Source organism: Trichosurus vulpecula, chromosome 5, assembly GCF_011100635.1.
Source record: "Trichosurus vulpecula isolate mTriVul1 chromosome 5, mTriVul1.pri, whole genome shotgun sequence".
Taxonomy (NCBI): domain Eukaryota; kingdom Metazoa; phylum Chordata; class Mammalia; order Diprotodontia; family Phalangeridae; genus Trichosurus; species Trichosurus vulpecula.
This window is the reverse complement of record NC_050577.1, coordinates 15,526,216-15,542,289: the sequence shown is the minus strand read 5'-3', so window position 1 is coordinate 15,542,289 and position 16,074 is coordinate 15,526,216. Positions and strand designations below refer to the sequence as shown.

Sequence of the window (16,074 nt, the reverse complement as noted above, 5' to 3'; positions counted from 1 at the left end):
CAGAGCAATCCTGATTGGGATGTGAGAATGGACAGGCCAGTCAAAGTCAGGGAATGTTCACTCTGGAGGGAGTTTGGGGGATCATCTGGCCCAATCCCACTGTCTTACACATAAGGGAAACATAGCCCATAGAGTCATTGTCCCAGATCGTGGCCACACAGCTCATTACTAGCAGGGTTGGGGTCTAACTTGAGTGTTACAGCCTTCCTTCCAAAGCTTAGAGAATTTAACAGAGCTGCTATTGGGACCCCCTTGATGCAAACAATTCTTAAATTCTTATGAGCAGAGAATAAGGATGTCAAAATACCTAACCATAATAATCATAATAATAAACAACATTTGTAGAATATTTTAAAGTTTGCAAAGCACTTTACATACTCCTCTAAAAGGAGAGGGTTGGACTCAGTCGTCTCTACAAGAGCCTTCTGGCTCTAGGTCTGAGGATTATTTCCGTTGTTATGGCTCACAATAATCTTGTTCAGTAGGTACTAATGAGAGTAGCCATGCATACTTCATACAAAGGATGGAACAGTTGTTCTAGGATCCTAGACTGAGAATCAGAAGGGACCTTTGTGACCTGATTTACAGATAGGGAAACTGAGACCCAGAAAAGTGAAATGACTTGTTGGGGTTTACCAAAAAGTAAGTGTCTGAACCCAGATCTCCCTGATTCCCTCTAGAGAGCTAAGGGAATAGAAAGGAAAAGATCTGATAAAATACCAACCAAGCGTATGAAAGACGTAAACAAAATTCTTCCTCTCCCATCCAGGATGGCAAGGAAAGGGCTTCCCATCTGGAAACACATGATGGGTACTTCTGTTCGGGCATTTTCCCCAGTCTCTCTCCTCCGTCCACACAGTCCAGTTGTACACATAAGAATCCGGAGATGAGGCCGTGGCTACACACAGAAAGGAATGGGTCAGAATCCATATGGAAGGGGGAAGAATGGAGGGAGACGGGCGCTGACAGTAGGGTCCCCCCCCAACCCCTAATCCATTATAAATATAGAAGGGCAGTTGAAAACCTGTAATTCCGTCTGGGCTTAGGCTAATTACCTAATGTGGCACTTATCTACTGATTGGTTCTCAAATCATCACCCCATTCAAATCCAACTGATGGTTTTTTCATGAGAAGTTTTGTTTAAAAAAAAATCACAAGGACTCTTTTGCATGTATGAAATTACTGACAGGAGCCTGGTTTTAGAAGCAGTCAGTTGAGTTAGACTTGAAATCCAGACTGTGGAGCAGGGGCAGGGTCACAATGGCCCTTACATTCTTCCTTGCCCATCTTCCAAGATCATTATCCCACTAAAAATAACAAATGGCCAAGCTCTTCTCTGACTTCCAACTCAGAGCCCGATACAGTGGCCGGGCCTCATTAGCCAGAAGACTTAAGTCTATTTATAAAACTAAATGAATAATGAGGGCCCTAAATGTGCGCTAATTAAGTCGCGCATCTAATTGTAGAGATTGTAAGCAAAGACTCTCATCTTGAAGAATAGAGCCATCTCATGGTACCCAGGGCCTAATTGGGACATGGTCACGGATTATTCTTTATTGTTGTTCTTATCAAAGAGGAGCAAAAAGGATATTTTTCTATTTTTCAAAGGTTCTCTTAAATCTTAAATTCTACATTCAAGGCTATTCTACTCTGCATTCTTGACATCAATGAATGGCCAGTCATTTTCAGTTAATATAATCTCTCCTTGGAATATGTTACTTCGAAGCAATAAACTAAGCAGCGCTATTGTGCTTGCTTGTTTTTTTTTTAAAAAGAAGAAGGAATCCTAAGAAATTCCAAACACTTTTCAATACCAACCCGTCTGGGTTTTCATTTCACGAAGGGGAAAAATTCACTGGAATGGAACATAGATGAGGTTTGAGCGAGAGGCTAGAAACAGTAGAATTCCCCAACTGGTCCTGCTAATTTCCCTTTTGCAAGCTTTCTTTGATTAACTAAAGAAGTTGCTTAATTACGCCCCTAGTTCAGGGAATATGTCATCTTAACAGCATCAGCTAAGAAGAGTCTTTTTTCTGTATTGATGTTAACATGCGAAAAAGAAGCAGCCTTGAGTCTGAAAGGCTTCCTCAATTGAGCCGTGCCTCTGACAGGTACTAGACTGGCCGGGTGACCCCGGGCAAGCCACTTAACCTCTCGGTCCCCCACACAGCCCTCCAAGACTGCAAGTTACAGACAGTTGCTGACCTACAGCAGGGCAGAAATTTCCCATCCCAGGCTCTCCCACGAGGATAAAAATCACATGTCCAGATGAGGAATTTTTGTTCTATTTTATAATTTTTCTGTAATTAAAGAGGCTGATTAATTGGATCTATATTTCACCAAATATTCCTTCTCCTCTTCTTCTTACTACTGTTATTTTTATTATTACGACTACTCTATTATAACTGCCATATTATATATTATATTATATGCTACCATTATTAGCACTGTTCCTCTGATTGTTCTAATTACTCCTACTCTGGTTATTGTAACTTACTATTACTATTATGGATTAATTTAACTATGGTTGTTATGATCATTACTATAGCAACTACACTATTATTAATATTGTGGTTAGGTTAACAACAGTAACTAGACACATTCCATTTGCTAGGAAATACAACAAGCTGCTTTAAATAAAGACAATATGAAACAATTATCCAAGTCTTAACTGGTCAGGCACATAGTAGGTGCTAAAGTTATTGAAATGAAAATCATTGGACCCATCTGTCAAATTGTCTGCTCTCTGAATAGCCCAAAGAGCTCAGAATCCCAGCACAAAAACCCTGTTGAGAACCAGCCTGGAGAGTCCCACTTGAGCCTAGGAAAAAGCCTGTACCTGACAATACAGCCTTTGTGAGGCGGTTCTGCTCACTCAGATCCTTCTTAGAAGAACTAACTCTCTCTCTGTCTCTGTCTCTGTCTCTCTCTATCTCTGTCTCTCTTTCTTTTATTTTTTTTTTAAAGAAGTATTTTTTAAAGAGAAATTAGATGGGGCCCTACTGTCCCTCAGTTATGGGCAGCTGTGCATTTTGGCCAGACTCACAAATCTCGCCAGATCTCCATGGTTGAGATCATTTTTTTTTCATGGGCCACCCTAGTTTTGTAGTTTGGTTAACTTATGATGGCTGCGAGAATGCCATTCCATCAGATTTTAGGGCTGGAAAAAGCTGAGAGACGAAAGATGGAAGTTAAGGAGGGACCTGACCAGCCTTTGATCCCAAATTCATCATTTTACAGATGTGAAAATCGATGAACAGAGAAGGGAAAGAATGTGTACCAGCACCCCGCTCCCCCCCACAGAAAGGGAGGACAGCACAGGTGACAGACAGGGAGACAAAGGAGCTGGAGTCAATTCTGCCTTTGGCACTTAGAACCTGGGTGTCCTTGTCATCATTTAATCTCCACCGGCCTTGGTTTTCTCAGCTGTAAAACCAGAGGGCTGGACTAGCTGGACTCTGAAACCCCTTCCAGCTCTCGAGCTAATCCCTTATGCCAAGTGGCAGAGCCAACATTTGACCCAGACCTCGGGACTTCAGAGCTAGGGCCCTTTCTGGGGTTGCACGGCTGTGGCAGCCTTCTCACCATTCTCACAGCTCCGATCATAGACGATGTTGCCGCTCTCGTCTTCCTTTTGACATCTGGGGAACACCAGGCTCACAACAAAGGTGATGTTGGATCCCACCAGTGCTGGGGAGTCACTAGTCAAGATGGCCCGCACCCGTCCCCCTGAGAAATGAAAACAAAACTAGGAAAGTCCACGGGCATCACATAACATGCAATAAGAATAGGGAGTGGACCTGGGATTTCACTGGTCTGGGGGATTTGCAGATGAGGAAACTCCCACTCCCAATGTACGCAAGGATCTCTCTGCAGTTTATAGTCTCAGAGTGTCAGGGGCACAGTAGGGTGACATGATCTAATTGGGAACACTGAGCCAGTGCATGGCAGAGGTGCGACTGGAACCCAAGGCTTTGGAACTTCCTGGCCAGCTCTTTAGTCTCTATGCCAGCCTTGCAACGAATCAAATTCAGCACCTGTATTTCTACTAATGGTTGTTATAAACTACACACATCTCTACAATTTTCACCCTCAGAACCATTGTTTGGAGCCCTCCAGGTGGTGAAGTTTCAGACCAGGGCTCCCTTTGCCATCCACATGCACTAGAACAGTATTAGAGGACGCTTGGGGGTGAAGGGGTAGCAACTGTCTGAAGCCTCCCTCCCACCGTTCAGCTTTTGTGAACAATCTCTTCTCCATCTGGTCCCAGAACGGGCAATTTGTAAACCCTCATATGCGAAGCCGTCCCCTATGGGGTGGGGGGAGTTGGTGGAGGATCTAAAAAGAAAGAAATGAATAACTGGAGTGCTAGACAATGTTTCTTTTCAACTAAAGCAAGCTGTAATATCTGGCCTGATTTTTAAAATGCTATTAAAAAAGGATGACATTTATTATTATTGTTAGGTTTTTGCTGAGGACAGAGCGAAGTCCTGCAAAATCCAGGTAATACTGATATGTGATTATGGCTCGGTCATGTGAAGTAACGGCAATAATATTACATAATGCTATATAATATTAGATGAAATTGTAAAATAATATTATCATTTTGCTGAGTAGAAAGCAAACTCCTGCAAAATCCAGGCAATACTGGTGTGTGATTACAGCTCGGTCACATGCAAAGTAGTATTGTTGTCGTGAGTATTCTTAATATCAATCCACATTATTAGTATTAATAGTATTATTAAGCAGTAAGCAAAGTCCTGCAAAATTTACTGTACGTAATCACCCTTCTGTCATAGGCAAAGTAATATTTTGTTATTAATAACAATGTTATTGTTATTAGTGCTACTGAGCAAAAAGCAAAGTCCTGTAAAATCCCGGCAATATTGGTACGTAATGATAGCTGTGTCATATGCAAGATAACAACAGTAATATTACATTATATTCTATCTTAATGTCTTTTATTGCATTACATAATAAAAATAATGATTATTTTTGCTAAGCAGAAAGCAAAGTCCGGCAAACTCTAAGTAATGCTGATATGTAATTATAATCCTGTCATATTCAAAATAATATTTATTATTATTTTTAAGCAGAAAGCAAAGTTCTGCAAAATCCAGGTAATATTAGCATGTAATTACAGCTCTGTCATACATAAAATAACATTTTATTATGTTATAATTACCGTTGTCAGTATTGTTTCTGAGCAGAAAGCAAAGTCCTGCAAAATCCGGGTAATATTTGTGTGCAATTGTGGCTCTGTCATATTGAAAATGACGATAATAACATTATGCGATATGATATGAAATGGAATAAAATCGTGGATATAACACAGAATGTAGCAGAGTCTACCGTAACACGGTCCCATCGTATCGTATCATTTTAACGATGGTTTTGCTGAGCAGGATGCAAGGTCCTGCAAAATCCAGCTAATATTGCATGTGATTACAGCTCTTTCATATGCAAAAGAATATTTTCTTATATCATAATTATCATTACGGTTGTTGTCATTCCTGCTGAATAGAAAGCATGTCCTGCAAAATCAGGTAATAGAGGCATGTAATCATAGCTCTGTCATATGCAAAATAGCAATAATAATATAATTTATTGTATTATAGCATATTACATTATAAAAATTATTTTTCTGAGCAGAAAGCAAAGGCCTGCAAAATCCAGGTACTACCGGTCAGTGATTACAGCTCTGCCACATGCAAAAGCCATTTGGATGACCGCAGCAGCAGTGGGGCCAGAATAGAGAGACTCCTATTTATTTTCCCGGAGCCTGAGGATGTGTTGGCCTTCTCGCTACCTTTCCAGCAGCTTTTCCACCGGGAATCCCCCTCTTTCCAGACTGGGTAGAGTTTTTCATTCCATGTGTTCTGGTCGGGAGACCAGCCGTGGAGTCGGTCCTGGTGCCTAAAGACAGGGGCAGCAGCTCTTCCATAGCTCGCCACGTCTCGAAATCCTACATTAGGATAGGAAAGAACACGAGTGGCCATTGGCTTCCGTTCCACTCTGGTGTCCAGAAGGGAAATTCCTACATGAGTATAGGACACATTGGAAGTAATTTTTGCCTTTTCTGCAAAGAGTAGAGAACAGCCACCCGTGGGCGACCTGGTTTATCAGGCAAATAGAGGAATAATAGTTTATTACTACTTGAGTCAATTGATTAATCAACAAAGATTTATGAAGTGACTTCTGGGTACCAGACTCTGGGCTAGACTCTGGGCTGGGGATACAAACAAAAATGAACCACTGCTTGCCTTCCGGGTTACATTTTATAGCTAGCTATCACTTATATGTTTTAAGATTTGAAAAGCATTTTATAAATATTATCTCATTTGATAATGGCACAGCAATAGGTGCTATTATTATCCCATTTTACAGATAAGGAAATTAGGGTAGACAGAGGTTAAGTGACTTGCCCAGGGTCACACAGCTAGTAAGTATCTGAGACTGGATTTGAATTCAGGTCTTCCTGATTCCAGGCCATTTGCTGTCCACTGGGCTACTTAACTGCTCCTTGGTGTTGGGGGACAGTTTACATTTTTTTTTTATTATTCTTATGCCATATATTTCTTTTGTCTTAGGTTTCCCCTCACCTTGGACCCAAAGAACAAAAATGAAAATTAAGTAGTCAATTGACACAACCAGCACATTTGAAAGTGTATTCTGTGGTCCTCTGACAGCTAGGGTGGCGCTGCAGTGGACAGAGCACTGGGCTTGGAGTCAGGAGGACTTGAGTTCAAATCCAACCTCAGACACTTACTAGCTGTGTGACCCTGGGTAAGTCACTTTACCCCGTTGGCCTCAGTTTCCTCATCTGTAAAATGAGCTGGAGAAGGAAATGGCAAAGCGCTCCAGAATTTTGGCCAAGAAAACCCCAAGTGGAGTCACAAAGAGTCAGAAACAACTGAACACCACCACCGCCGTGGTCCTCCTCTGCAATCCTCCCTGCTCTCAGAGGAAGAAAGCGTTCCCTTTTCAGGCCTCCAGGACTGAGATTGTTCATAACTTAACATTGTATCTCGTCAGGCTGTATCTCCTTTGTTGGAGGAAGGTCTAAGAGGGCCTCGGGAGGTCTGATGGACCTAGAAGGGGCGTTGTAGGCAAGGTAGGCTCAGGCAGGCTCAATATGGCTCACCGGGGCACGTGGCCAGGAAGTGCTGACCAGGAGCTCTGAAGCCAGGACCTTGCACTGCACACACATGACCCTCCACTGCCCCCGCACTGGACTCACGGGCTCACTGAGTGTTTGTCCTCACCTGCTGATGTTGTAGCCAGTACTGTTCTCGTTTTTTCACTTACTAGCTTATGACCCTGGGTAAGTCACTTAACCCTAGTTTGCCTCAGTTTCTTCATCTGTAAAATGGAGATAATAATAGCACCTACCTCCCAGTGCTGTTGTAAGGATCAAATGAGCGCCTGGCACATAGTAGGCATATATAAATGTTAGTTATTATTATTATTATAGCCAGAGTTTGAACCCAGGCTTTCTGATGACAAGTCCAGCCTAGGAGCAGAGACACAAAGGTTTAAAGGGCTGGTGAAGTGTCACTGACTAGTAGTCATTCTCTGGCAGGCAGCTTCTCTGCCCACTCCTCAAAACAACAAACTCCAGAATTCATTCATTTCAAATCCTGAGCCATCAAGCCCTATAGAAATCCCTAGGCCAGAGGTGTCCCCAGATCTCGTCCCAGCAGCCAAACAGATGGAAAAGCTGGGAAAGGGCATCACCTGCCTGCCTACGCCCAGGGAAGGTCTGTGCCCATGATCCCTCTCTTGGTTACACACTCTAGGCTGAGGCATTTAGGGCAGCTTTGCCCCGACCAGGTCCCAGCTCACGCCCTGGGGCTGGGGTTGGGGCCCACCTGGAGCTCTGGAGCCCATCTGGAAGAAACATTTAGCGACTCCCTGCCAGGACCAGGCAGGCTCAGACATCTGCCTTTCTTCCCCACCCCACCCATCCCTAGCTATGGGAGCCGCCCCACACATGAGAAAGGGGCTTTTACGGCTCAGGAGATCATGGGAACTCAGAAGGCCTAGTCAGGTCTTCACCTTCTCCCTCTCTCTTTCCATTACTTCCCAGAACTCCATCTGCTTTCCCCCTTCTGTCAAAGGACCTTCGGTCTAGAGCTGGAAGGGACCTTAATTCAACTCCCTCCTTTTAGAGATGAGGAAACTGAAGCCCCCAGGCTAAGTGATTTGCCCAAGGTTACACAGGCAGTAAGTGAGCAAGCTGAGATTTGAACCCAGTCCTTTAACTTCAAATTCATGGTCATCGATTAAGTGAAGAATCACGGAAAAGAGAAGGGCCTATTTATAGGATCTCTCATGAAAATCAAAAGGAAGAGACTGTGAGAAAAGATAGCACTTTGGCACATGGCCCTAAAGTACCTCCAGGAATTCTCCTCTAAGTTAAAACAGTTTAAGGGAGAGGTTTTTCCTGGAGCAGATGGCGACAAACACTGAGGCAGCTTAATGATCTGGGGTGTTAGGGCTCCCTTTCCAGAGTCCAGATGTCATCTGGGACACAGGACTTTCAATGGGGATGCTCTTGACCTTGAATCACTGACTTGGAGCTCAGAGGGACCACAGATTCTAGAATGGAGCCTTCTCTTCTAAGTTTACATTCTGACTACTCCGTAGTTATCTTTTTTGCTTTTATATGTTGTCTCTCCCCTTTAGAATGTAAGTTGCTAGAGGGCAGGGGCTTCATCTCCCCAGTGCCTTGTATCCCCAGGCACAAAGCAGCAGGAAGAGATACAGGAAATGATCGATAAATGTGTGGGTATTGATGGATCATAGATCCAGACACTTCAGAGACCATCTACTTCGGTTTCTAGTGGTGAATGGAATTGCCCATGGTGCCAGGTTCCCTGCCTCCAAGGCCTGTGCTTTCCCACCAAGCTACAGCACCATAAAATCGGCTAGTATTAGAGGAAGTCTTGACCAGTCACCTTCTTTGACTCCCTTGCCATGCTCTAGGCTGACTCTAGTTTAAGGACAAGTTTTGAGACAGCCTCCTCCTTTTCTTCCATTCTCTTATCCCCTTAGATTTGTACACAAGGACCTGAGCCAACTCTGTATCAGCCCTATGAGCCCCACCCGAGCCAGTTAACAAGCTCCTGCACATCTTTGGGGGGGAAGCCAAGCAAGGAAGAGTTTAGAAACGCCCCTTCGGAGACACTGAGGATTATTCCAGTGCACAGGTCCTCAGCCCTCTGGCCTAGACCTTGAAGCGTCAGGTCATCTGAGGTCCTTATCAGATAGAACCGGAGGAGTTCAGTGTGGCCAGTCTGCTTTGTGGTCCAGGGCAACAGCCAGAAGGCTCGGCCCCAGATTAATGCGGGCATCCAGCCAAGAGCATGAGGTGCCACCAGTGGAAAAGCAGAGCGAGTGGGCCATCTTTGCAGTATGTGCCAGGCACCACACTAAGGGCCAGGGATGTGAATACAGAAAGCAAGTGGTTCCTGCCCTCAGGGAGCTTATGCTTGAATGGGTGGCTGAATCAGAGGACTAAAAAAAAAAAACGCAAATGGAAATGATTATACCACAAGCCTCTCTTTGCTCCCGTTTTCTCTCCTCCGGAGACTGACAGTGAGAAGTTCCAACCAAGGAAAGCCCGGAAGCCTGGCTGGGGGAGCTTTTGGCCCTGGCTCCTCCATGACTGCCCCCCCCGCCCGCCCCCCGCCTCCCATCCCTGCTGGAGAGAGCTACTCACGTTTAGCAGTGTCCAAGGGAATTTGGCCTGCCAGGACAAGAAGCCCCAGGAGAGAGCAGAGGCCTGCCATGGGGGCTGGGGACTGAGCTAGCCGACTCTGGCTTCCTGTGCTCCAGCCACTTGGGGAGAGCCCCAGCCGAGGGCCAGCTCCTCCTCTCCTCAATTAAAGAGGGCCTGGGGGCACATCATGTGATGGGGCTAAGCTTGGCTGCCTGATCTGGTGTCTTCAATTCAACCCCTCTACCTCGTGCTCATGAGTCACACACTATAGCCTTTACTTCTTTCTTATTTGATTGCCTATTAAAAAAAAAAAAACCCAACTTCAGTTTTCAAAGACTGTTTTGCAGACACTTAGTTCTTCCATCTGTTTTCTAAGGGCACACGGGACAGCTCAAAGGGTACAGGGCTGGGAGTCAGAGGACCAGAGTTCAAATCTTGTCTGGGCTGCTGCTACTTACTTATCTAACTTTGGGCAAGTTGCCCGGCCTCCCGGGCTTCAGCTTCCTCATTTGTAAAAGGAAAGGGTTATTTCAAATGGCCCCTCGGGTCCCTTCTAGATCTATGATTTTCTGTTTATTTTGTGGTTCTGCTACCCATTTGACAGAGACATATTTTCATCTAGGAGGGCTTTTCATTTATTCATTTATTTTTAAAGTGTTTTGCACCCAGTGAATTGGTCAGCGCCCAGTCTCAGGGCAGCTGTGTGACACAGAGGACAGAGAGCCAGGCCTCAGTCAGGAAGACTCATCTTCTTGGGTTCAAATCTGGGCAGTGACCCTGGACAAGTCACTTTACCCTGTTTGCCTCAGTTTCCTTATCTGTCAAATGAGCTGGAGAAGGAAATGGCAAACCCTCCAGTATCTCTGCCAAGAAAGCCCCAAATAGGGTCATAAAGGGTCAGACAGGACTGAACAATAATAATAGCTTCGCGGGTTTCTGGTCCATGGTCCCATCTCTAGATGAAAGGCAGGACTGATGATACTGTGGCATAATTACAGAACACCTCCTTGAAATCATAGAATTCCAGAGTCATGGAGTTTTCTAGAGTTCGTAGGGATCTCAGTAGCCATCTAACTCAATCCAGACCTGAAAAAGGATCTCCCCTCCATACCTTTGTCCTGCCTGTCCCCCCTCCCTGGCATGCCCTCCCGCTTTCCTTCCTTCCTTGTGAATCTTAGTTTCTCTGGCATCCTTTGAGACTCAGCTCAGAAATCTTCCCCCAGAGGCTCTTCCCAGCATTCCCAGATGCTAGGAAGTCTTCCCACCTTGAGAAGACCTACTTGCATCTAATCTATTCTGTCAATGTCTCGTATATCTATAGCTCATTATTTACATATTATCTCTCCTCTTAGTCAATAAGCTCTTTAGGGGCACTGCCATGTTTTTGCTTTTTGCCTTTCATACCCCATGTGGCGAGAGCTTAGAATGCTTGTTGATTAGTGTCCTCCCTCATGGAGGAGCTTAGATGAGCCACTGATCGGATTCCAAAATTCTAAGCTTCTACCACCTGGATACTTGGGCCCCAAACAAGCCCAGGTTCACTGTATTAAAGTGGTTCCCCCGTAGAGTGGTCTGTAAGTGATAGGTTAGAATTGCATCTACATAAAATCATATTGCCAAAAAGGTGGAAGCTTTTAAGGAAAGGAGCAGGAGGAAGAGAAGAATCTCAATTACTTGGAGGGGAAGGAGTATTAGCACTGAAGTCTAGAGGACTTGAGATCAAAGCCCTCCCTGGACATACCTACTGAATTACTTTGGGCAAGTCACTTCTACTCCCATGGCCCCTGAACTCCCTCCTAGCCCTAGATCTGGAACTTTTGAAATTGGCAGAAAAGCCAGGATGGGTGGGTGGCCCCTTGAGAAAGGCTCAGAGCAAGTTTAGTAACTTAGTCAGATTCCCAAGGCCTCAAAGAGTTCTTGGCTCCTCTCCATAGTTCTAGGATTGAGGTGGGGGTGGGGGCTTTCTCCTTCTATTTGGTGACTACAGTCCCTCATTGACAGTGGCTATAAACAGGCCCGGAACTGGGGGACTTGGACCCCAAGTGTCGTCCCAAAGCTTACCCTTGCCTCCTATCAACAGTCTCTAGCCCAGTAGCTAGGAGACCAGAGTGGGAATTGTGGGGTGAAGGCAGCAGCAGGCTGAGAGTTCACACAGGCGGCAGGTGCAGAGATGATGCTTTTGGCAACAATAAGCAGGAAGTCAGTTGCTTTGAATACCCCCCCTCCCCCTATGAATGTAAGCTTTGGGGGAGCTTTGTCTCTTTGTCCTCAGCCCCTAGCTCGGTCCTGGTACAGCGGAGGTCCTTGAGAAATGCTTGTTGAATTGAATGCTTTGGAGGCAAAACTGGATCTCGAGCTTCATCTGGAATACCAAGCCAACGGCCATAGGAAGTATTGTTTGGAGGGTGAAGTCACAGACATGAGCAGCAATGCTGACAAGCATGGCAAACACAGTTGAGTGGGTGAGTAGGGAGAGACCTCAGAAGAGACCTCTGACCTTTCTCACAAGACCTAGTGGAGGGTGAACTTTCAGGACATTGTAAGTGCACCTTCCCATTTTAACCAATTATTCTTAATAAATGCCACCGATGATTCTTGCCAAGTACAAAGCTCTTACCCGCTGAAGGAAAAAAAAAGCAGCTTTTTCTAAATTGCATCCAAGGACAAAGCCTCGCTTTCCGACCCTAGTTGTGTCTTTAGGAGGAAGTCATCTTGTGTGGATTATGATTATTGTTATCATCATTTGGTATTGAATAGAGATAGTAAAAAAAAAATTTCTCACTTCCTTTAAAAAGTTCTGAACTTAACAAAGACCAGATAAAATGAAAGTTTCCATATAGGCCTGAACGAGATTTTCTAGGAAACCCTGATTAGATAGCCTCTTCTAGGCTCTCGGAGTCCAGCTAAGTTGTTAAATTAGAAGAAAAGTAGAATTCCAGCAACTTCCAGGGCTGGTGGAGGGTGGGAGGAGAGGGGGGAAATGTTTGGAGCAGTGTCACTCAGGGGAATGATCCAATTAACCCTGGACCTTAATTAACTCACCTTTCTTCAAATAAAGTATGATTGTGTCTTTCTTACAGATGTAGGAGTATCTCCAGTGTTCTCCATCTCTTAATAATTAAGCATAATCATATGGCTGAGAATGTATTTGATTTTAAATTATTAACTTAATAGCCATCAATGTCCAGAATAAGAGACAAGAACTGATGGAAAACCCTTACCGTTAACAAGGTAGATGCAAACGAATGAATAAGTAGTGAAGTACCATGCAAGGAAAAAATCCTTTTGTTCTTCCTCACCAACCAGGGCTGTCTAAAGTTCTACTTTTGGCTTTTCTTTTCTTTTTCTCTTTCTTCCTTTCTTTTTTCTCTTCCTTCCTTCCTTCTTTTCTTGTCCTTCCATTTCCTTCCTTTTTCTTTCCCTTCCTCCCTATCTTCCTTCCTTCTTTCTCTTCACTCCCTCCTTCCATTTCTTTCCTTTTTCTTTCCCTTCCTTCCTATCTTCCTTCCTTCTCTTTCTTCCCTCCTTCCATATCCTTCCTTTTTCTTTCCCTTCCTCTCTATCTTCCTTCCTTCTTTCTCTTTCTTTCCTCCTTCCATTTCCTTCCTTTTTCTTTCCCTTCCTCTCTATCTTCTTTCTTTCTCTTCACTCCCTCCTTCCATTTCCTTCCTTTTTCTTTCCCTTCCTCTCTATCTTCTTTCTTTCTCTTCACTCCCTCCTTCCATTTCCTTCCTTTTTCTTTCCCTTCCTCCCTATCTTCCTTCCTTCTTTCTCTTTCTTTCCTCCTTCCATTTCCTTCCTTTTTCTTTCCCTTCCTCTCTATCTTCCTTCCTTCTTTCTCTTCCCTCCCTCCTTCCACTTCCTTCCTTTTTTCTTTCCTCCTCTCCCTAGTCAGTATGGCTATGGTTTTTGTTCTGGGGCCGTCACTTTCCTTTGCTCTGTAGAGGTTTTCCCATATTTCCTTGTCTATTTCACATTTATGATTTGCTCAGTTCAATAATATTCTATTATTGTTATTATTTTCACGGGCTCTGTAATTCCATCAGAGCAGGGAGCTCCCGGTGAGGAACGTCCTCTCCAAATGTCACTTGGAGTCTTAGGGCACTGGGTCATTGCATCTTTCTTAGAGTCCCACATTCAGTGTGTGTTAAAGACAGAGCTTGAGCCCCCGCTCTGTCTGCCTCCAAGACCAGCCTGCTAGCCTCCACCACTGGCTGCCTCATTTCATTAACAAACTACCATGTATCTAACCATTCTCTAGTTACTGAGGATATTGGTCATTTCCTATTCTTGCCATTACAAAGAGGGTAACAGAGAATATTTTGGTACTGATGGGCTTCCCTCCCGCCTTTTATGATTTCTTTGGAACAAAGTCCGAGCCCGGGAATAGCTGGGTGCAGTCAGGAGTGTACAATCCTTTCCGTGCCTCACTGCACTTTGCTTTCGTCTTCCAGGATGTTTCTAATTGTGAGACGTTAATACCCAATTCTAAGCTGTAAACAAAGTCAGGAAAGGAGGTACGGGAGAGTTGTCTAATATGGGGTAGGGAGCAGACTTGTCAAAACGAAACCTGGATATTTGGCATAGGGGAAAGACAGGAGTAAATTAAAGCTAAATTAGTCAGTCCAAAGAAAGAAAGAATTCATGTGACTGACTTTTCCTGGTGGAGACTTGGAGATGTGTGTAATCTCAGTCACGGTTTGAAGATTTGGCTCTTAGCAATGACTCACACTTGAGGGTTGCTCCCCTGTTTCTCCTGTCACTTACCTCTCTAGATGAGTAAGGCATTATGCTTTCTGTTCCCAAGTTACTAAGCTCTAACATTATTTACTTAAAAAAAAAGCCCCTAAGTTCTTCTCTTTTTTCTTTGCTTGAAAGCCTTTTTTAACATTTTAAAATTAATGTCTTTAAATTTTTTATATCGCAGTCCTTTGCAATCCTCTCCCAGAATCCTCCCTGCTTATAAGGAAGAACAATCCAGCCGCCTTTGGCTCCCCCTGCCCTCTGACCTCTGGCTTCAACATCAGACTTTGCATTTATTGTAAGAGCATCTTCCTTTCTTATTGTTCTCGCTGCCATCCTTGTGGTCAGTATCTAGCTCGTTCTGCTGGCTGCTGGCTTTGCTCTGCACTGCCTCAGACAAGTCTTTCCATGCTTCTGGTCAGCTCTCATGGCCACCATACAAATTGTTCTTAACAAAGTGCCCTTGTCTGGCTTCTGATGGCAGAAGGAGTCCCGGCGCAGACCCCCCGCCCTTTCTCAGGCTCCCCCCAAATGCAAACCTCCAACTGTTGCTCTTTTACAGACTGATTTTCCACCTGAAGGGGCAGATTTTCCACCTGAGAAGTGAGTCTCTTTCGCTTGGTGTACTAATTTCAAACACAACTTACTGAATTGTCTCTCACTCTTGTTCCGTTTCAGGGTGTTAGGAGTATCAGAACTTAAGCCAACAGGAATAACAAAATGTTTCTGATTCAGTAGCTTTTGCTTGGGTTAAGATAACTTGTTTGGGTTATTGAGTCAGATCTATTTTGATTTTGCATGTAGTAGGCGGTCATCAAATGATAGCTGAGTTTGTATCTAATGAATGAAATAAGACAGAAGTATATATGTACAAGGCCTTCAATAGCATGAACATCAAAAATACAATAGCTACACACAGATATTAATAAATGTACTACATGTGCATATGTTTGCATATAGGCACACACATAATATATATGTGCACGTGTGTGTGTGTAAGGGCAGGTAGGTGGTACAGTGGTTAGAGCACTGGGCTCATGAGTTCAAATCTGGCCTCAGACACTTAGTAACTGTGTGATCCTGGGCAAGTCACTTAACCCTGTTTGCCTCCGTTTCCTCATCTGCCAAAGGAGTTGGAGAAGGAAATGGCCAACCACTCCAGTATCTCCGCCAAGAAAATCACAAATGGGGTCGTGAAGAGTCTGACATGACTGAAAGATCTCCACAACAACAGTGTGTGTGTGTGTGTGTGTGTGTGCATATACACACATACACATACACAGAGACGTACGTATGTAAAGTGCTGGAGTGCTGGACCCTGTATCAAGAAGACCTGAGTTCAAATCTAGTCTCAAATACTTACACATGGTGTGACCCTGGGCAACTTCTCTGGGCCTCGTTTTCCTCATCTGGAAAATGGGACAGTAATAGTATGGATCCACCCCCCCCCCCATCCCACTGTTGTAAGGATCAATTGAGATAATATTTGTGAAGCTCATCTACAGTCTTGAAGTGCTACCAAAATGCTAGCTGTGATTTTCATCATCATCGTTATCGAGGAATGAGTATCTATGTTGCACGTGTGTCAGAATTAACGAATCTAGAGG

General features: G+C 44.2%; 1 protein-coding gene across 1 annotated transcript in view; it reads right to left on the bottom strand.

Moving 5' to 3' along the window:
* GPNMB (glycoprotein nmb) overlaps positions 1–9,919 on the bottom strand; it is a 29,572-nt gene extending 19,653 nt beyond the window's left edge. Inside the window, exons 1-4 of the mRNA XM_036761301.1 lie at positions 9,725–9,919; positions 5,810–5,965; positions 3,586–3,729; positions 725–898 (exon numbers count right to left, since the gene is read on the bottom strand). Coding sequence (XP_036617196.1) covers positions 725–898; positions 3,586–3,729; positions 5,810–5,965; positions 9,725–9,794 — 544 coding nt within the window. The 5' untranslated portion in view covers positions 9,795–9,919. The remainder of the gene's footprint in view (positions 1–724; positions 899–3,585; positions 3,730–5,809; positions 5,966–9,724) is intronic.
* Between the last annotated feature and the right edge of the window lie 6,155 nt (positions 9,920–16,074).